Below are 21735 nucleotides of genomic sequence, written 5' to 3' on the forward strand. Positions count from 1 at the left end.
TGCTGGCCACTGTCATCCATCATGGGCCATCTGTGAGTCTGCTTGAGTGTTAAGCAGGCCTTCTTTATGAATAGTGGGTCATTTCTGTCAGTAATCATGCATTTAATCATTCATTCATTGATTCATTGATTCATTCAGTCTTTCTTTCATTCATTCATATTGTCACTCATTGCCTCACCAGGTATGTAAGAAACTGCGAGCAAGGAACGGTGTCTTGACATATTTGACATATGGGTCACTGGTGGGTAGCCCTCTGTTGCACCATGGCCCAAAAGGGACCCTGCGGGTGATCCTCATTGGCATACCCGTCAGTGCATGGTTCGTTGATTTGCTATACCTTCCAGATATTTTGGGCGCTAAAAATTGCAAAAATCCATACTGAGTAAATATGCTCATAAGAAACAAAGTTGTCAGCATGGCACCAGCATGTCTGTTGTACAAATTTTGTTCACCAACATGACAGTCAGAGGGTGGTGAACTTTACTTGACCAGGTCAGGCACAGCTGCCTGGGTACGGGTACCCCTTTTTGATCCGAGATGGCTGATGCTGAGGAGAGAACAGATCAGACCAGGGAGAGAAGAGAGCAAACCAGGGCACTTGGTCCTATACAGAGACTAAGAGCCTGGTGTGGGTCCTGGGGGACCCTGAGGTGTTAATCCAGTTTGGCAACACCCCGCATGTGAATTTGCATATACACCTGGATGTGGTCAGGAGACTTGCCAAGCGTGGACACAAGACAGCGGCCCAGTGCAGGGTTGAAGGCCAAGGTTATGAGGGCTGCTTTCTGATGTGAAGTAGCAAGAGCTCAGTGGCAGGGCACCCCCATGCATAACGTGCTGCGTTATTGGTACTTCCAGCCACTAGTGAAAGTACTTGAATGCCAAGCAATGAGACGATCGGAGGTCTCTGGGCCATCCTCCACTCCTGAGATGTCGCTGACCACAGGTATGACTCATGCTGTCTCAAGCAAGGAAGACAGTGGTAGGACACTAGTACTGACCCTTGAAGAGTCCTCCGAAGAGGAGAGACCAGGGACATTGTCCTCCACAACCATTATGTGAAGCCCTGGGGAACCTTTAAGTCAGGGCTGGGCAAAATACAGCCCACAGGCTGGATCTGGCCCACCAGACCAGTTTATCAAGCCTGTGGGACCCCCCAAAAAGTTAGAAAATTAATTATTATCTTCCCATGACTGCCTGTCAAAGATGACAAGGTGCCAGTGGCAGCGGGATCCAGAAGGAGTTGGTGGCAGGCAGCAGCAACAAGGCCTGCCCCTCTCCTCCCCCAACCAGAAGCTTCTGCCAGCAGAGGCTTTTGGCCTGGAAACCCTGGGGCTGTTCCCTGCCTCCCTCCACCAGAGAGGGAAACTCAGATAATAATGGGTGGAGGTGGGGAGTGAGGATCACTGGTGCAGCAGGAGACAGGCTGGCCCAACCAGTTTCCAGCTGGCTCCTGCTGTGCTGTGCAGTCCTGGCCCTGCAGCTGGGAACCATGTGCTGCCCGAGCAGCGGGTAGGCAGGGGAGCAGCTGGCGGGTGGGTGGGAGGGGAGCAGTGGGCGGGTGGTGGGAGGTAGCAGTGGCCGGAGAAGGAAGGGAAACAGCAGGGGAAAGGCAGCAGTGGCAGGTGGCGGGGAGGGGGGAAGTGGCAGTGGGCAGGAGCACAGGGTCCCAGGGCCAGGCCGGTAGCAGCAGGAGCCAGCTGAGAACTGTGGGGGCTGGGCTGGCTTCTGCTGCATCTTGCAGTCCCAGCATTGCAGCCAGGAACTGTGGTTAGCTGGCTCCATGCCACGCAGCATAGTTCCCAGCTGCAATGCTGGGACCCACACAGCGTGGCACAGAGCTGGTGGGCCCGGCCCAGTGGCACTCATAGATTCATAGATTCATAGATTCATAGATGTTAGGGTCGGAAGGGACCTCGATAGATCATCAAGTCCGACCCCCTGCATAAGCAGGAAAGAGTGCTGGGTCTAAATGACCCCAGCTAGATACTCGTCTAACCTCCTCTTGAAGACCCCCAGGGTAGGGGAGAGCACCACCTCCCTTGGGAGCCCGTTCCAGACCTTGGCCACTCGAACTGTGAAGAAGTTCTTCCTAATGTCCAGTCTGAATCTGCTCTCTGCTAGCTTGTGGCCATTGTTTCTTGTAACCCCCGGGGGCGCCTTGGTGAATAAATCCTCACCAATTCCCTTCTGTGCCCCCGTGATGAACTTATAGGCAGCCACAAGGTCGCCTCTCAACCTTCTCTTGCGGAGGCTGAAAAGGTCCAGTTTCTCTAGTCTCTCCTCATAGGGCTTGGTCTGCAGGCCCTTGACCATACGAGTTGCCCTTCGCTGTACCCTCTCCAGGTTATCCGCATCCTTCTTAAAGTGTGGCGCCCAGAATTGCACGCAGTACTCCAACTGCGGTCTGACCAACGCCCTATAGAGGGGAAGTATCACCTCCCTGGACCGATTTGTCATGCATCTGCTGATGCACGATAAAGTGCCATTGGCTTTTCTGATGGCTTCGTCACACTGCCGGCTCATGTTCAACTTGGAGTCCACTAGGACTCCAAGATCCCTTTCCACCTCCGTGCCACCCAGCAGGTCATTCCGTAGGCTGTAGGTGTGCTGGACATTTTTCCTCCCTAGGTGCAGCACTTTGCATTTCTCCTTGTTGAACTGCATCCTGTTGTTTTCTGCCCACTTGTCCAGCCTATCCAGGTCTGCCTGCAGCTGTTCCCTGCCCTCCGGCGTGTCCACTTCTCCCCATAGCTTTGTGTCATCTGCAAACTTGGACAGAGTACATTTCACTCCCACGTCCAAGTCGCTGATGAAGACATTAAAGAGTATCGGTCCAAGGACCGAAACCTGCGGGACCCCACTGCCCACAACCTTCCAGGTCGAGACCGACCCATCTACCACGACTCTTTGGGTGCGACCCTCTAGCCAATTCGCCACCCACCGGACTGTGCAGTCATCCACATCACAGCCTCTTAATTTGTTCACCAGTATGGGGTGGGATACCGTATCGAAGGCCTTCCTGAAGTCCAGGTATACGACATCCACCCCTCCTCCTGTGTCCAGGCGTTTCGTAACCTGGTCATAGAAAGAGACTAGGTTGGTCAGGCACGATCTGCCCGCCACAAACCCATGCTGGTTTCCCCTCAGCATAATTTGTCCTGCCGGGCTCTCACAAATGTGAGCCTTGATAATTTTTTCAAATACTTTACCAATGATGGAGGTGAGACTGACCGGCCTATAGTTGCCCGGGTCCTCCTTCCTCCCCTTTTTGAAAATGGGGACCACGTTAGCCCTTTTCCAGTCCTCCGGGACTTGGCCTGTGCGCCACGAGCATTCGAATATTCCCGCCAGTGGCTCTGCACTCAGTTCCCTTGGTTCCCATGCCATTGGGCCAGGATGGGATGGGCCAGGCTAGCTCTATGTGGGTCCCGGCATTGCAGCAGACAACTGCGTGGCATGGCATGGAGCTGGCCAGGCATCTCCTGGTACCATGCATTTCCCAGCGGTGTGGCCCTGAGCCAACCCAGACTGGCCCATCCCCTCCAGGCACCATGTGGTTCTTGGCTGCAACACCAGGATCCATGCAGTGCAGCATGGAACCTGCCTGATCAGCCCTGTAGCATGCAATTCCTGGCTGTAACAGCGGGACCCGCACAGAGCCAGCCCAGCCTAATGGCACACTAGTTCCAGGAGCCATGGGGAATCCCACACCATCAGGCTGGGCTAGCTCACGGGGTTTCTGGGACTGTAGCTGGGAGCTGCACATGAAGGCACAGAGTTAGAGTCCTGAGAGCCCCACCTTACAGAAGTAAACCACATGGTGCCCTCCCCCACACCCCACATTCACACATATGGACACACACACATAGCCCCCAACAAACCACATACCCACCCACCCACACCCACATACCCCCCCCACACACACATACACCTACAGCAACCCAAAAAAACCCATACCCACTCATACCCCTCCACATGTCCTCTAGCACTCCCCAGCATACAAGAATAAGACTTCATTTTGAGCTATTATACAATCACCTGTACATACACAACAAAACACACACAAATCAGGACAACAATTTTTTGAAATGAAATATGTTATTGCAAATGTGTGATTTTTAGTGTATAATTTAGGTTTTTTTCAGCTGGAAGATGGTAACCTCCCCTCCCAAAAGGAGTACTTCTGGGGCAAGGGGAGGGACATCCAGGGGTAAAGGTCAGGGGTTAGGGGCAGGACTTTTAGCCCCAAGATGGCAACCAGCGGGAAGGGCACCTGATAAGGGGCAGGGCTACCCTTGCAGCCCTCGACAGCTCACCAAAACTCATTAAGTGGCTCTCCAGCCGAAATAATTGCCCACCTCTGTTTTAAGTTAATTGTTATCTGAACTGACACCTGCGATTAGGCTGGGCTGAAGTGGGGGATGGCATTTGGTTGGAGTCAGACACTGCTTTAAAGATTTGGTGAGTTAGGCAGTGCAGGGGGATGCAAGCCCTTCTTGGTCATTTTTGCCCAACCACTTTTTATCTACTCGCCTGATTTGCTGAGCACAGATCTCTCAAAAAAGGCTCAATTCCCTGCATTCCTTGATTTTCAGATCCACTTGTTATGCTGCCGCCAAAAAAATGCAGACCAGATAGGAAGCCTGTTAACAATGGCCTTCAGGAAGGCCTTTGATACTTCAGGAAGGCCTTTGATACGGTATCCCACCCCATACTGGTGAACAAGTTAAGAGGCTGTGACTTGGATGACTACACAGTCCGGTGGGTGGCGAATTGGCTGGAGGGTCGCACCCAGAGTCATGGTAGATGGGTCGGTTTTGACCTGGAAGGGTGTGGGCAGGGCTCGGTCCTTGGACCGATACTCTTTAATGTCTTCATCAGTGACTTGGACGAGGGAGTGAAATGTACTCTGTCCAAGTTTGCAGATGACACAAAGCTATGGGGAGAAGTGGACACGCCGGAGGGCAGGGAACAGCTGCAGGCAGACCTGGACAGGTTGGACAAGTGGGCAGAAAACAACAGAATGCAGTTCAACAAGGAGAAATGCAAAGTGCTGCACCTAGGAAGGAAAAATGTCCAGCACACCTACAGCCTAGGAAATGACCTGCTGGGTGGCACGGAAGTGGAAAGGGATCTTGGAGTCCTAGTGGACTCCAAGATGAACATGAGTCAGCAGTGTGACGAAGCCATCAAAAAAGCCAATGGCACTTTATCGTGCATCAGCAGATGCATGATGAATAGGTCCAAGGAGGTGATACTTCCCCTCTATCGGGCGCTGGTCAGACCGCAGTTGGAGTACTGCGTGCAATTCTGGGCGCCGCACTTCAAGAAGGATGCAGATAACCTGGAGAGGGTCCAGAGAAGGGCCACTCGTATGGTTAAGGGCCTACAGACCAAGCCCTACGAGGAGAGACTAGAGAAACTGGACCTTTTCAGCCTCCGCAAGAGAAGGTTGAGAGGCGACCTTGTGGCTGCCTATAAGTTCATCACGGGGGCACAGAAGGGAATTGGTGAGGATTTATTCACCAAGGCGACCCAGGGGGTTACAAGAAACAATGGTCACAAGCTAGCAGAGAGCAGATTTAGATTGGACATTAGGAAGAACTTCTTCACAGTTCGAGTGGCCAAGGTCTGGAACGGGCTCCCAAGGGAGGTGGTGCTCTCCCCTACCCTGGGGGTCTTCAAGAGGAGGTTAGATGAGTATCTAGCTGGGGTCATCTAGACCCAGCACTCTTTCCTGCTTATGCAGGGGGTCGGACTCGATGATCTATTGAGGTCCCTTCCGATCCTAACATCTATGAATCTATGAATGCCCAGACAGATAAGATCATCAATGCCATCAGTACCTATGCAGTGTGGTTGCGCGAGATTGCATGACAGACACATCATGTCTGTGGCTGTGTGTCATCTGGGCAATGCAGCAGGAGGCATTCCTGGGAATAGAAGGGCAGCCCAGCTCGGAAACAGAAAACAGTATTGCTTATCTGCAGTGAAAGTTGTTGATTATTGTTGATTATTATCGCTAGTTTGTCATTTTAAACATTGTAATGTTTGCCAATTGTTATTGCTTGTTGTTATAAAAGTTGTAATAAAAGTTGTTGTTATGAAAATCATTGATTATTGCTTGTGGTTTTAAAAATTGAAGAGTATTGCTTGTTGATTACTGTTACCTTCTAAATGCTGTGACAGTTGGTAATTTATGTAAATTATGCTCAATATAGCAATAATGGTTAGCTATGTAAGCACATTTTTCCATTTTCTTTTCTTTCAATGTGGGCCATTAAGAGGTCATCAAGCCAGGCTCCCTGGCTTTGCTCTCATCACTGCCAAATCAACAGCTGTTGACAGAGTCACCATTAGAGAGGGTTGTAAAACTTGTGAAACTGGAAAAACTGGTAAATCCCCATCTAGAACCAACTGCCCCTGGAAGCACTCCAGGGCACCCCCTCTAGGTGGCCAAGCAGTTCTTCACCCCTGCATGGGACCAGGGGCAGATTATGGGGTGATGGTGACATTGTCAGTAAGGGCTGGCTGCTGCCATTGCAGGAGCAGCCATGGGTCTGATTGTGGGGTGAGCTTGTGCAATCATGACCAGTGTGGCAGCCAGCACATGGGAAAAAAAATTATGAAGCATGAAGGCTACGGGCTGCAGTCCTGTGAGAGAGCAGGTGCCATTTGCTCTGAAGGGCAAATGAAAGTGCTCCAGGGCTCCCCCTTTAGGCGCCCAGGCAGTTCTTCATTCCTGGATGGAACCAGGGGCAGATTATGGGGTGATGGTGCCGTCGTCAGTAAAGGCTGCCTGCTGCCATTGCAGGAGCACCCATGGGTCTGACTGGGGGGGTGAGCTTGTGTGTGGAGGCTACGGGCTGCCATCCTGCGAGCAGGAGGGCACCATTTGCTTTGAAAGCAAATGAAAGCGCTCCTCTCTTTAGATGGCCAAGTGATTCTTCAATCCTGGATGGAACCAGGGGCAGATTATAGGGTGACAGTGCCATTGTCACCCTGGCCAGGACATTGCCCGGGGTGGGGGGCAGTGTGCGGGTGTTCGTGCAGATGAGCAGAAGATTGATTCATGTTGGTTTGGCTGGATTGCAACACTTGGCATCCGAAAAAACACATTACACGCAAGTACCTAAAATTTGCAGGTATCCTCTTTCTCTCCTATCTGCAAATTTAAGCGGCATCTGGTGGACAAAGGGGCTCATTACATGCCGTTGAGTGAATTTCAGTTTACACATGACGGATCCATGGATGCATTGTTTTAATTCACGTTGATCCAAACTAAAATACATCAGGATGTGTTTTTCTTTGAATCACAAAGAGGACATTTAAATCACAAAAAACCCGTATGTTTAACTGTAATGCAGTTAAATTGCAAAAAGGGCAATTTTTGTTACATGTACAAGTGCCCTTTGATGTTTAGGTAGAAACCACTTGTCTTGAATAATTGGCCATGATCACTATTGGAGATTAATTTTGGCTCAAATTCAGGTTGTTTAGGAACAAAACAAGTCCTCTACCCTTATGCAGAAACTATTTCAATGAAAGCTCTTAAATGTCAATAAATCCTATAAACTTGATTATTTGCGGGTAGTTTCTTCAATACAAGTATGACTGTACTGGGTGTAGAGTAGTTCCATTAAAAATGCAACTTGCTAGAAAGAGCATAACTGACGACTTTAATTTGATAACTTAAAGTGAATGAAATGGAAAAGGGGAACACACAACTAGTCAAAATAAATTATGCCTTCCAAATGCTTTGTTTAGGAAGTGATAATGAGATAAATAAGGAAGGGACATAGGCCTGGCCATGAATACCCGGGTCATTGAGACTCAGCCCCTATTCTCACAAGTGACCACATCCTCTAAAACTTCATAAACTTGTCAGGCTCTATTTTATCTTTCTTGCTTCCACTGATACTATGGAAAGCTATTCCAGAAACTCTCTCTTCCGCTCAAAAACTTTCCAATGTTCAGACTAAATTTTAGTGATGGCCAGTTCATACCAGTTTGTTCTTTTCCTGACAGTCTCAGAGCTTTGCCCCTCCTGATTTATTTAGGGAAAGCAGTCATCTTTCCTCTCCCAATCTTTGGTTGGTAGTCTAAACAAATCAACCTTTTTTTAGTCACTATTCCCTGATCAAACTAGTAGCCATTCATAGATTCATAGATTCATAGATGTTAGGGTCGGAAGGGACCTCAAGAGATCGAGTCCGACACCCTGCATAGGCAGGAAAGAGTGCTGGGTTTAGATGACCCTGGCTAGATGCCTATCTAACCTCCTCTTGAAGACCCCCAGGGTAGGGGAGAGCACCACCTCCCTTGGGAGCCCGTTCCAGACCCTGGCCACTCGAACTGTGAAGAAGTTCTTCCTAATGTCCAATCTAAATCTGCTCTCTGCTAGCTTGTGGCCATTGTTTCTTGTAACCCCCGGGGGCGCCTTGGTGAGTAAAACCTCACCAATTCCCTTCTGTGCCCCCATGATGAACTTATAGGCAGCCACAAGGTCACCTCTCAACCTTCTCTTGCGGAGGCTGAAGAGGTCCAGGTGCCCTAGTCTCTCCTCATAGGGCTTGGCCTGCAAGCCCTTAACCATACGAGTGGCCCTTCTCTGGACCCTCTCCAGGTTATCCACATCCCTCTTGAAGTGCGGCACCCAAAATTGCATGCAGTATTCCAACTGCGGTCTGACCAGCGCCTGATAGAGGGGAATTATCACCTCCTTGGTTCTGTTCGCCATGCATCTGCCGATGCACGGTAAAGTGCCATTAGTTTTTCTGATGACTTTGTCACACTGCCGACTCATGTTCATCTTGGAGTCCACTAGGACTCCAAGATCCCTTTCCGCTTCCGTGCAACCAAGCAGGTCATTTCCTAGGCAGTAGGTGTGCTGGACATTTTTCCTCCCTAGGTGCAGCACTTTGCATTTCTCCTTGTTGAGTTGTGTGCCCGTCGCTGCTCCAAAAGGCGTTCCTGGGCTGCTTTTGCTCGGGTGGCTGACCGGGTCTGCCCCGGTCCTGCGGGTGGCCCCCAGAGGGTGCCCCGGGTGATGGTGGCAGACCCCCGAAACTCGCCAGCCACGGCCTTATCTGGACCCTCAGTGGTGGGGGTCCCCCTCGCCGCAGCCTCCAGTGCCGTCACGCCTTCGGCAGGCACTCACTGGGCTCCAACCTCCCCTACACCCCGGCCAACGCCACCTTTGGTCGTGGGTCTCTCAGTTTCTTCGACCCGACCCTGCCTTGTCTCTTCCCTCGTCCCCTACCAGCTTGACTCAATGTCTTAAGCTGGACTCCGGTCCAAGAACTACGAGACCTGAGGCCCTTTTGCCCCTGCGGGCTTCCTCCCCGGCTTCCCTGCCGGCTCTCTCTCCGGTTCCTTCACTGGCATCCCAGCCAGCTCTCCCACCGGTTCCTTCACCGGCGTCCCAGCTGGCTCTCTTGTTGGATCCGCAGCTGGCATTCCCGTAGATGCAGCTCTCACTGCTTTTGCCGCTCCCGGCGCTGCTGCAGCTTTCCCTGCCCAAGGCAGAGAAACCCCGCGCATGCCCGCTTATGACCTCGGGCTTCCCCGCGGGCTCCGTGGTCTCCTGCGGCCTCCTTCCTGTGCTCCCAGCGCTGCACTTTATTCCCGCCGGGTGGCGTCTCTTGCTGACATCACCCGCTCTCAGCTGGATGTGAGTGCGGCTAACAAAACGAGCGGGTGATTTCCCGGTGTGCGCTCCTCTGCTGTCCTCAGCTCCTGCAAGGGGTAAGTAAGTGCTTCCTTTTTCTTTGGTTTTGGGCCAGGGTTTCCCTAAGCCCCGGTGTCCCTGGGACAAATTGCATTCTGTTGTTTTCTGCCCACATGTCCAAACTGTCCAGGTCTGCTTGTAGTTGTTCCCTGCCCTCTGGTGTGTCCACTTCTCCCCACAGTTTTGTGTCATCCGCAAACTTGGACAGAGTACACTTCACTCCCTCATCCAAGTCGCTGATGAAGACATTGAAGAGTATCGGTCCAAGGACCGAGCCCTGCGGGACCCCACTGCCCACATCCTTCCAGGTCGATACTGACCCATCCACTACGACTCTCTGGGTACGGCCCTCCAGCCAATTCGCCACCCACCGGACTGTGTAGTCATCCAAGTCACAGCCTCTTAACTTGTTCACCAGTATGGGGTGGGATACCGTATCGAAGGCCTTCCTGAAGTCTAAGTAAATGATGTCAACCCCTACTCCTGCATCCAGGTGTTTTGTAACCTCGTCATAAAAAGAGACTAGATTAGTCAGGCATGATCTACCTGCTACGAACCCGTGCTGGTTTCCCCTCAGCATAATTTTTCCTGCCGGGCTCTCGCAAATGTGAGCCTTGATAATTTTTTCAAAGACTTTGCCAAGGATGGAGGTGAGACTGACTGGCCTATAGTTGCCTGGGTCCTCCTTCCTCCCCTTTTTGAAAATGGGGACCACATTGGCCCTTTTCCAGTCTTCCGGGACCTGGCCCGTGCGCCATGAGTGTTCAAATATTCCCGCCAGTGGCTGTGCAATGACGTCAGCCAGTGCCTTCAGCACCCTCGGATGGAGCTCATCCGGGCCTGCCGACTTAAACGCATCCAGTTCCTCCAAGTGCCTCTGCACCATCTCAGGGTCTACGCTTGGTAGTCTGGCGCCTTGCTGCTGCCTCTCTACAATCCCAGTGAGAGCCTTGTCTTGCCCCTTGCTTAGGAACACTGAGGCAAAGAACTCATTGAGGAGTTCAGCCTTGTCCCCCCTGTCTGTCACCAATTGCTTATGCCCATTTAGTAGAGGTCCTATTCCACCCTGGGCCTTCCTTTTACTCCCTATATATCTAAAAAACAATTTTTTGTTATCCTTAACTTGGGATGCCATCCTCAGCTCCATGGCAGCTTTGGCCTGTCTAACTGCCACCCTACAAGCGTGAGCAGAGGAGGTATACTCCTCTTTAGTAATCTTTCCCCGTTTCCACTTTTTATATGCCCCCCTTTTTGCCCGTAGGCTGCTCTGGATTTCTCTGGTCAGCCAAGGAAGCCTCTTGGCCCCTTTCCCCCTTTTTCCCCGCATCGGGATCGTCTCCCTCTGTGCCGGACGGATAGCTTCCTTAAGGCACAGCCACCCTTCCTGGGCTCCCATCTCTTCAAAACTCCTACTCTGCAGTGCGTCCTTGACTAAATGCCTGAGTTCATTGAGATCAGCTTTCCTAAAGTCTAGCACTTTCACCCTACTAGTTACCTTGCCCACTCGACGTCTTATGGTGAATTCTATTATTTGGTGATCACTGTCCCCCAGGTGACCACCGATCTGTAGGTCTCCTACCATGTCATCCCCTGTTGCCAATACCAGGTCCAGTAAGGCATTCCCCCTAGTGGGACCATGTACCTCCTATGTCAGGTGGAGGTCCTGTACACAGGATAGGAACCTGCGTGAGTGGTGGAACTTTGCTGTCTGAGTCTCCCAGCAGATGTCTGGGTGGTTTAGGTCCCCCATGACTACCGCCTCCCTAGTTTTTATGGTCTCCGAGAGTTGCCTCAGGAGCCCCAAATCTAGTTCTTCCCCTTGGTGTGGGGGTCTGTAGCAGACCCCTACCACCAAATCCCTTTCTCCTTGACCTCCATGTAACCTAACCCACAATCCTTCTACTTTCTCCTCTTCTGATTCCATTTTGATAAGGGTTGATGTATATCACTCATTGACATAGAGTGCATCCCCTCCCCCTTTCTTCCCCACTCTATCCTTTCTGTACAGCTTATAACCCTCAATATGTACTGCCCAGTCATGGGAAGAATCCCACCAGGTTTCTGTTAGCCCTACTAAGTCGTAGGTGTTTTCTGCAAGCAGGAGTGCTAGTTCATCCTGCTTGCTCACCATGCTCCTAGCATTAGTGTATAGGCACTTGAGCCCTGTGACTGGCACCTTTGTTGCCCCCGGCTCTGATGCCCAAAGGGCCCCTTTTTGCTTACCTGCTTATTGCTTACCTGTGGTGTACTGCTGGCCACCCCATGGATTGCAAGTTCCCAATGTTCTCCTTCTTCAGGCTGGGCTGTCCTTGTGGGTGCCACGTGGTTTGGTGGTCCACGGCTTCCCCCGTCCTCATCTTCCCCTCCCCCCTCATCTTCCCCTCCCCCCATTCTCTGTTTGTGTTCCAGTTCTATGTAAAGATATCAGATGGCATCTTCCAAACTATTCCAGTGACATAGGACCAGGAGTCCCACTCAAAAGCTATGGGACTCACATTCCAAAGTCACTTAACTGGGATTTTCAAGACCACCTGTGATTTTTACATCTTGGCCCAAATTAAAGTCTGCTATCCAGCTGAAATCCAGGACTAAGTTCTGTAAGTTGCCATGACAGTTTAACCAGAGAGAAGAGGTTTATAGCCAGTGAAGTAACATGGAAATATTGCACAAGATTAATTATTAAAACTGTTATAGTTGCAGTTAATGAGTGAAGAATATCTTGCAGAGGGGCTTGGGAAAAATCAGCATGGCTCTTGATACAGAACTGCTTTTCTTGTGCCTGTTTCTGGTTACTGTCTGTTTCCCACATTCTTCTGCAGGCTTGCCACACCTTCTCCTCTGCCATATCTTCCTCCTACCTATTTGTCAGAATTCGGAGATTGAATGAATTCAGATTTGCTGTTTCCGCGCTAATATGCTAAATTGTTCCTTTCATAGACATCAGCAGGAGTCCAATCTTTCTTACGAAAGGATTTACTGCCTCTGGCCAGATATGTGCCTCTGCTTCAGCCCTCTTCCATCACTCTTGTAATGCAAAAGCAAGTATAACACTGGTATATGTAGGAATCGAAGTATTTCACAGGCACTGGGCTGTCTATGGGTGATGTGGAGAATGAAAGGAGCCAGGTGGGGATTCAGCCAGGGAAGTAGGCTTTTTAGAGCGTAGGTAGTTGGGTAGGACTCCTAGCAGCTTTGAGGATGTGGCTGGGATTTGAATCAGTCCAGGGGTTGGGAGGGGGAGGGGGTAGGAGGAGGGGTGAGGAGCAGAGTATACAAAACGATGCAAAGCCGCCAGTCTTGCTTTCCCTACCTGGGTCTTCTGCAAAATATAGATCCAAGGGCACCAAAGGGTGGGGCTCTAACTCTCAGCCCATGGAAGGAAGGGTCACAGTGTTTATTTCTGTTAGCACTACTTGCATTTTGGATCTTATTTACAAGTTACTTACAAGGTAACAGGCTTTTATTTAAATCCATGTAAATTGCATTATTACATGGGGCTCTGTGGGTATCCCTTCTTTTAAACAAAATAGTGTGTTGGAGTAAGGTTGCAACGATAAGTAGTCCTAAAGTGGAATATGCTGAAGTTAGGATTGTGCCCCTGCCCCACACCCTCCTTCACTGCTGCGCATGTGCCCCTCCCCACCTCTGCTGTAGCTGCTGGAAGCCCATGGCTGGGCTGCCTTGTGGCCCTACCGCTGCCCCATGCTTGGGCTGGGGCTAAGCCCTGTTAGTCCCCCATTTTGCTGCCTATGAGAAACACTGATATTCATCTTTGTTATTTGTATTTGTTGGTAAAACCTGCATGGTAATCATGATTCAAACTCCATCCTCAACACAGCTTTGTGGGTCAAACTGAATCATTTTGTTTGGTCAAAGCATTTGCAATTTACTTCATTTGTTTTTTCCTTCAGCATCTGCATCAACACACATTTTGAAGACATGTCTTGTACCACTGGCTGGTTGGGGTTGCGGGCCTCAAGTCAATCTGTATGAATTCTGAGGGCTCAGTAGATTGAGGCAGTTCCACTAAAAGAGTTCTCTCTTTCCTTTGAGGTAATTTCCTCTCTTGACAGGTAGGACAGGAAAATGTTCAGTCCTTAACCTCTGTGACAAAAAAAAAGAAAACAGGTCTGATGTGCAGTTCAGTGTCTGCAGGAAGCCTCCTGCTTTGTGAACATGAAAGCACTGCGCTGTTATTTGAAAGCTTCCTAGCAAGACAAACCTGTTACACTCATACAGCAGCAAGTTGGTGGTCAGATCAGGTGTTAATGGTTCTTCAGCTCCACTGAACTTCTCCAGCCCGGGCCTCCTTTGGCATATTTGCTGGCACATCAAGAATAACTGGGGATTCTGATTTGTTCAAGACCAGTCTAAGTCTATTCTCACTGCCCTCATGTGGCTGAGAGCATCTACAACTGTAGTTTGCTTTTTATGTTTATGATGAACTGTAAAGGCCTATTCAGACATGGCCAGTTGTGAATCACTGTGGTCTGTGTACACTGGCAGCGTCTACACGAGATGCTGACTGTGCAGCTGTTACTGCACAGTCATTTAGTACTTGCATACACTGCTCAGTAACATCACCAAACAGATTTTTGGTGACACTGACTGGCAGTAGCTCGTTACTACTGCGCAATAGCTTCTACGCATGTTATATTCCAGGGCATGTTGTATACAAGAAAGTACAGCAATTGCTTTTTCCCAGAGGTCATTATTTATTTAGTCTAAAACAGAGTTTTGCAAACCAGTAATCCTGCCTGGATGTTTGTGACCCCAAATAATCCTTATAGATTCACTGCAACAGTTTTTCTCTGCAGGGATATTATTGCATGATGACATGGTTTCATCACAACTTTATTACAATTTACCTCTGTCAATCAGTGCAGGCACCTTTAGGTGGGGGCATGACAAGCCAAACTGGCACCTGGGGCAATCTGAGGGAGAGTGTGTGTATGGGGTGGGGGGGAAGGTGATCGGGGGGGGACACATGGTTTTGAGTGCAGGGGGTAGATGCAGGGCATGTGTCCAAGATTTGGGGTTGGGGCGGAGGCAGTAGCTTTACCAGTGCTGGGAACTTCTAAACAGTCCTGGCTGAGCTGTTGCTGCTGTATGCTCTCCCCAACCCAGCTTTGTTGCTCTTAAAGCAATCGCAGTTGGGAACTCTTTTAAAGTTCCTGGTCTGGCGATACTGCCAGAGCACAGACTCCATGGGGACAGAGGGCAATTCTGGTGCCCTTTCTAACTTGGCATCTGGGGCTGGTGCCCTTTTGCCAACCTCTAGTTATGCTACTGCCTGTAAGGCCTGAATGGTCACCATGCTCCCACCCCCACCCCACCCATGTCCAGAACTGCTATCTGGAATATTGGCTAGGAAAGTATTTGTTCTGTTAACACCCAAAGAGTTCTTGGGATCACCCTCAGATGAAATCTACTGCCAGAACACCAATACCAGAAATACTGGTCACTATTAACATGGTGTGACACCCCTTGGGTGGGGGAAGCTGCGTGAAAAGAGTCCAAGTCCAAAGGGGAGTTGTCTTCCTCCAGTAGTCTGTAGGGGTTTATTAACAGTTACTGATTAAACTTTTGCAGTGCTAGTTTTCTAACCATTTAGCATTGGCTGTTTTCTGTGTCTCAAGCTATTTTAGATCCTTAATTCCATACCACTGTGATCTTCTAGATGTCAGCATCTCCAGATGTATAGTAACAAGTCTCTGGGTATTTCTTCACATGTACTGTTCTAGTAGTTGATAGTGGTGGCCTAATTGCACCAGCACATTCTACTTTCTAAGGTGTGACCCCTCTGCTTGGGCAGTTCTGCCACCACTGGCTTTTTTCTTTCCATACTACCTGAAAATATCATCTTGCCTAGGACCAATTCAGAAAATGGTCTCTCACATCTGACCTCTAGGACACCTGTGAATAGCTCTCATCTTGGCATACCCTATTTCCCTAGCCACATCACTAGTAATATTTTGAAGTACATCAGCTATAAAGGAGTCACCCTGAGGATTCAGTTAAGAGCTGATACTTTTAAGACCTGCCTCTACATGTGAAAATCTGATCCACACTTTTCTCCAGTATGTTCTTCTCCTTCACCTGTGAGTTATGAAGTTTTCCTATTAAACCACTTATAAATGGAGTTTTCATGTAGAATTCTCACATGGCTGCCAGCGGGCTTATTGCTGTCTCCCCAATCCTTGGTCCATGTTTAAGTGCAGCAGCTTCTGTTTCACTGTCTGATCAGGGTACTTCAGGGAAAGCCCTATCAAAAAGCCCCCTCAGTTCATATCAATAACTATATAGGAGTTCTTTACCTGCTGGCTCCTGGCTTGTCTTTCTTTTCAGTCTTTCAGAATACTTAATCTGCCCTCACAACAGCTATTTAGTATTTGTGGAAATATCTCAAGCCCTAGGATCTGCACTGGAAGCTTTGGCATCACCATCCAAAAGCCGCGCAAGATGCTGGGCTGCATTCTGATCAGTCTGCATGTTCACAGCGAGTGAGATCTTGGAGTGACGTGTGCTCATCAAGCCTTGCTTCAGTTCCATGGTGAGTACCTTTCTTCTTGGGCAATGGTGCTTTGACATCTTAAAGCCACTACCACCAGCTGAAACACCCACTTAATGAAATGAAAGGGTTCACTGGGGCACTGCAATTGATAACAGTATATAAAATGGCAATTTAGTGTTAGGTGAGAGCACAAACACCACCTACTGGTAGAGGCACAGGTTGCACTGATCATCACTGGATCTGCAGGTCTCAGACCAGTGTGTGGAAGGAAAGCTGTTTTTCCTAAGCCTGTCCGCCCAGTGGAGTCCTGATTACAGAGCTGGAGAGACTTGAGACAAGAGTTGAGGAAGGGTGTGGGGGGAGTATACTATTAGATCTGAGAGAATGACCAATTTTTCAGGTATAAGCTAGATTAAAATTTTAAAGAGAAATTCTTTTAAGTCTATCTGAAAGGAAATATTTTTCCACCCACTGAAACGGGAAAAACAACAGTAATATTTTAAAAAAATAATTTTAGATCCATTTTGAAAAGAGGTTATTTCAATAGAAGCATTGAGTTAAAAACAGTAAAACAAAGTTCTGGCTTTTTATTAAAAATAGTTTGGCAAGCACCTTTTCAATAAATTCAACATGAACCTGCAAATAGATTTACTTTACTCAAATCTTCAGTTTTTGGTGAAAAAAGTATTTGATTTAAAATTTCTAGTTCTAACTAGTAGGCTTGTGCAAATAGGGAAGTATTCGATTTGGATTTGGCCAATTTGGAGGACAGCGATTTGATTTGAAGATTCGGATCACTGATCTGAATCAATTCAGCTGAATCAGCTTCAGAAGATTTGGCGCCGATTCGGAGAGATTCGGTGATTTGGATCGGCTGGGGAGAGGCAGGCACAGCCAGGTAGCTGCAGGTTCTTCTGTGGCTCCTCCAGCTGTGCCTGCCTCTCCCTGGGTGGGGGAAGCTGCCCCCATGGCTGCCCTGTCTGGCCCCATCCCCTGCCTGGCCCCAGCCTAGTCCTGGCACTTTACAGAGCTTTTTTTTTTTTTTTTTTTTTTTAAAACTTACTGGCTGCAGGAGCAGCGATTGGGGCCTGAGGGCACTCATGGCAGAGCCCGCCCCCCCGCAGTAGGGGGCAGTGGGGATTGCCCCCCCCGCTTGGCACCAGCGTGGCAGTTGTCCCATGGCATGGGTACAGTGCATTTCCACAGAGCGCTGCGCACTGTATGGGAGCTGGGGCCGTAGGCTGCTGGGCTCTGGCTGACTGCTGGCGCTGCCCCAGCTCCCAGTGCCCTGCCAAGCTCTGCTGCACCTGCATGATATGACAAATGCTGCCTGAGCGCTGCATTGGGGGGGGGGGGGAGGCGGGCTCTGCCATGAGCACCCAGAGGCCCCAGTTGCTGCTTCTGCAGCCAGTGACTGTGGAGCTTTAAAAAACCAAACCAAAACAACAACAACAAAAAAGCCTCGTACTCATTGGCTCTGGAAGTGGTGATTGGGGCCTCTGGGCACTCATGGCAGAGCCCCACCATGCAGCGTGGGGAAGTGGGGAGCAGCAGGGATCACCCCCCCTTGGCACCCACATGGCAGCTGCCCCATGGCGTGGGTGCAGCGCGGCTCGGCAGGACACGCACTCTCTAGGAACTGGGGCTTCACGGTGCTGAGCTCCAGCTGACACATAGAGATGCCCCAGCTCCCAGACAGCGCGTGGCACCCTGTCAAGCAGCGCAGCACCTGCACCATGGGGCAGCTGCCACGTGGGTGCCAAGCTGCCCTACCCGACCCCATTCCCTGTACCCCACTGTCCCATGCTGCACAGTGGGGGGGCAAGGCGGGGGGGGCTCTGCCACAAGCCCTCAGAGGCCCCAGTCGCCGCTTCCAGAGCTGGTGAGAGTGGGGCTTTTTTTTCTTTTTCTTTTTTTAAGTGTGGGGAGGCTGGGGATGGGCGGGGGATGGGGCCAGGCAACGCAGCCATGGGGGCTTCTCCCACAGCTCCTCTTCTATACAATGAGCATTACTGCAGACCATAATTCTTCACATTCTCATAAGATACTGTAACAATGAAGAAACAGTTGCTACTTTATAAACATATGATTTTCTACATATACTAAAACTATTCAGCAGAAAGGTTTTAATTATTTGGAGCTGTTGTTATTCTTTTTAACTTTTAAGGCATCTAAACTTAAAATTCTACTCATATATACAGCTCTGCAGTTTCAGAAGAGATTAGTGATTTTAGCTGCCTCATTTTGGGGGTTGCCAACAAGAGGTGCCTTAAATGGATTTGTTTTCAGAGTGCATGTACTCAGCACTTTCTGAAAGATTAGTTCCTCAATGTGTGTTTCATGTCATGATACATATCTAAAAACCAAGGTACCTTAATTCAGTATTCTCTCGTGAAAATTTACGCCACAGTTCCTCTCACATCAGAGGCACTTACTTTAAAAAATATTTAAAAGAAAATTCTTCTTTTACAAGGAAAAAGCTACACTGAGCCCCAGGTAGTCTTTGCTAGTATTACTTTTTTAGTGCATTTTGAATGTGTAATTTGGAAATATCAGTGTTCAGACTTTTTTTTTTAAACTTACTGTAAATGTAGGGTTTGCTTAGTGTCCTGCAGTAGTTGCCAGGATTGGATGCTTTACAGGCACATGGAAATAATGTGCTATGTCCAGTTTTGGTTATCATGGAACTGATTATAAATCCCCAATTCTCTGGCTGGCTCAGCACCAAAGTGCGGGCAGTGAGTCATCTTCTGTCACCTCTGATGGGGTTCCACAACTGTTGTGTTGTGCAAAAATCAGCTATTTAAAAAAAATATGACATGCTGGTAGTTTTATTCTGTAGGACTCCCTGCCACTAGATACCATGAAAGCCCAGAGCTTAATGAAGTTAAAAAAAAAAAGATTAGGTGTATATACAGGCAAAGATATTAATGCATGTTCCTCATTGAATAAGCCACCAATTTGCTCCATGACATTAGGAACAAGCCACCTATCTCAGCTATGTTACTTAAAAATGTGAGAGGAACAGGATACTGAACTAGGAGGGCCCATTCACCTTTTCTGGCATGATGATTCCTACATTCCCAAGTGGAAGTGCTGTTGCTAATATATCCAAGCCTGCCTTACATATCTACAGGAACAAGATTACAACTCAGAATACAGACCCAAAGATATTACTGACCTTATACACTTCATCCTCACACACAACAATTTCACTTTTAATAATCAGCACTTCCTCCAGATGATGGGAACAGCTATGGGCACTAAAATGGCCCCGCAGTATGCCAACCTTTTTATGAGCCACCTGGAAGAAGACTTCCTCAAGAACTGCACCATCAAACCCTTGCTATACTTAAGATATATCGATGACATCTTCATCATTTGGACTGAAAACCTACAATCTCTGATTGAGTTCCATCAGAAATTCAACAACCACCATCCCTCCATCCAACTTTCTCTAGAATACTCCAGCACCAACATCTCCTTTTTAGACACGATGATCAGCATCCTGAATGATAAAATACAGACCACGTTATACAAGAAACCCAAAGACAAACATACAGATCTGCACAGAATCAGCAATCACCCTAAACACACCAAAAAAGTTGTGATATACAGCCAAGCACTCAGATACCACCACATTTGCACTGAAGAGAACACCCGGGATTGCTACCTCACCGATCTTAAAAAGGCTTTCACCCAACAAGGACACTCCTCCAGAGAGATAGATAGCATGTTTGAAAGAGCCACCCGGATACCACGTGAAGAACTGCTGCAGTACAGAAGAACCCCCCCCCCCCCAAATTGCACACCGCTGGTTATGATGTATCACCCCTCCCTTGAACTTGTACGAAAAATCCTCAAACAATTGCAACCCATACTAGACAGAGACCTTTTTCTTAAAAAGGTCTTCCCAGAGCCACCCATCTTAGCCTTCAAACAAGCACCGAACCTCGCTAACCTCATCACCAGAAGCAAACTTCCTCAAGCCCAGAACACACCAAAAGGATCCAGACCATGTCACGACAAGAAATGCAAAACCTGCCAACACATCTCCGCCACCCCCATTATTACTACACCCCACAACAGAGCCATCAGCATTCCTGGATCTTGCAGCTACACCTCCAGAAATGTAATATATCTCATCCAATGCACCAAATGCCCTGATGGAAAATACGTAGGAGAGAGCAAAGAACAACTGCGCACCAGAATGAACGCACGCCGGAAATCTATCAAAGACAGAAATACCCAATTACTGGTGGGGGCACATTTCTCACAGGAGGGCCACTCTCTCTCCAATCTCTCAGTCTTGATCCTCAAAGGAAACCTACAAAACACTTCCCAGAGACGAGCCTACGAACTCCACTTCATCAACCTCCTGGATACTAAAAATCATGGACTAAATATAGACATTGGATTTATGACACATTATAACCTGCCTGACATCTGACTCCCCAGGTACTTCTCCACTATTCATCCCCCTTCTCTCCCTCCCACCCAGCCTGTCTCTCACCTATTGACTCCTCAATCTACATCTTCACTGACTTCCTGTCTTGTATGCATACCAGCCCAGCCGCTGGCTTCTTTACTTTTCATTCCATCCAGGAAGAGCACACACCAACTGCTGAAACTTCCTTAGCCTGATGAAGGGTTTTTGAACCCGAAAGCTTGCTTAATAATTATCTTCCAACTATTTGGGTTGGTCTAATAAAAGATATCAGATTCACCCAAGGAACCTTGTCTGCCTATGTCCTTAGACCAACACGGCTACAACCTACACCCCTGTGGCTAATACATATAGAACTCCTGTCTTAAGACATTTTAATTTGAATTGTAGGTTTTCACTGACCCATCTTCAAAAGACCCCCCCCAATATGTAAATAGTGATGTTAGCAAATTAGTGTAGATACAGTTCAAGCAGGGCATGGACTAGATGACCTCTTGAGATGTCCTCTTCCAGCCATATCTTCTATGATTCTGTTTTCACACAGATCAACATGTATGAAAAAGAAAAATGGGTCTATACCAAGCCATTATTTAATTTTGACTAATAAAGGTTATTGAATTTAAACATTCTTGTTATGGTATCTTTCATCCCCCCAAAAATCACTGTCTCCTACAGAGCCCCCAAACCAGAAATTCTTCTTTTAAGTATAGTTTGCATCATCAGCTTTTGGAGAGGTAAATCATATTCACCTATGGCAAGTCATTTTGCATTCACTTACTGCCCTGGGGACATATCTTTAGCTGGTGTAAAATGTCATAGCTTCACTAAAGTGAACATAGTTCAGTACAGCTTTGGCAGTTTAACAACAGCTGAAAATCATCATTGTAGTTCATAGAGATGCATATACATGGATCAGCTAATGCAGCCATATAGAAATACATGATTTCACAGGGCACTACGTATAGCTTAGAATGGAGTTATGACAATGTGGAGGAGATCAGAAACATTAATACCATGCATACATTATTTAGTTATTTATTT

The 21735-nt window shown here is 48.5% G+C and overlaps 1 protein-coding gene across 7 annotated transcripts in view; it reads left to right on the forward strand.

Moving 5' to 3' along the window:
- LOC109283074 (uncharacterized) overlaps positions 1-21735 on the forward strand; it is an 80106-nt gene that overhangs the window by 18659 nt on the left and 39712 nt on the right. For 2 of the 7 annotated variants that reach the window (XM_059733414.1, XM_059733412.1), the window contains 2 exons: positions 16082-16286; positions 19384-21318. In XM_059733414.1, the coding sequence (XP_059589397.1) occupies positions 16284-16286; positions 19384-20697 (1317 nt within the window). In that variant the 5' untranslated portion in view covers positions 16082-16283 and the 3' untranslated portion in view covers positions 20698-21318. Of the gene's footprint in view, positions 1-16081; positions 16287-19383; positions 21319-21735 lie in introns of those variants that run through there. The other 5 variants (XM_059733415.1, XM_059733413.1, XM_059733416.1 and 2 more) reach the window with 4 other exon arrangements.

This window comes from Alligator mississippiensis, chromosome 9, assembly GCF_030867095.1.
Source record: "Alligator mississippiensis isolate rAllMis1 chromosome 9, rAllMis1, whole genome shotgun sequence".
Lineage (NCBI taxonomy): Eukaryota > Metazoa > Chordata > Crocodylia > Alligatoridae > Alligator > Alligator mississippiensis.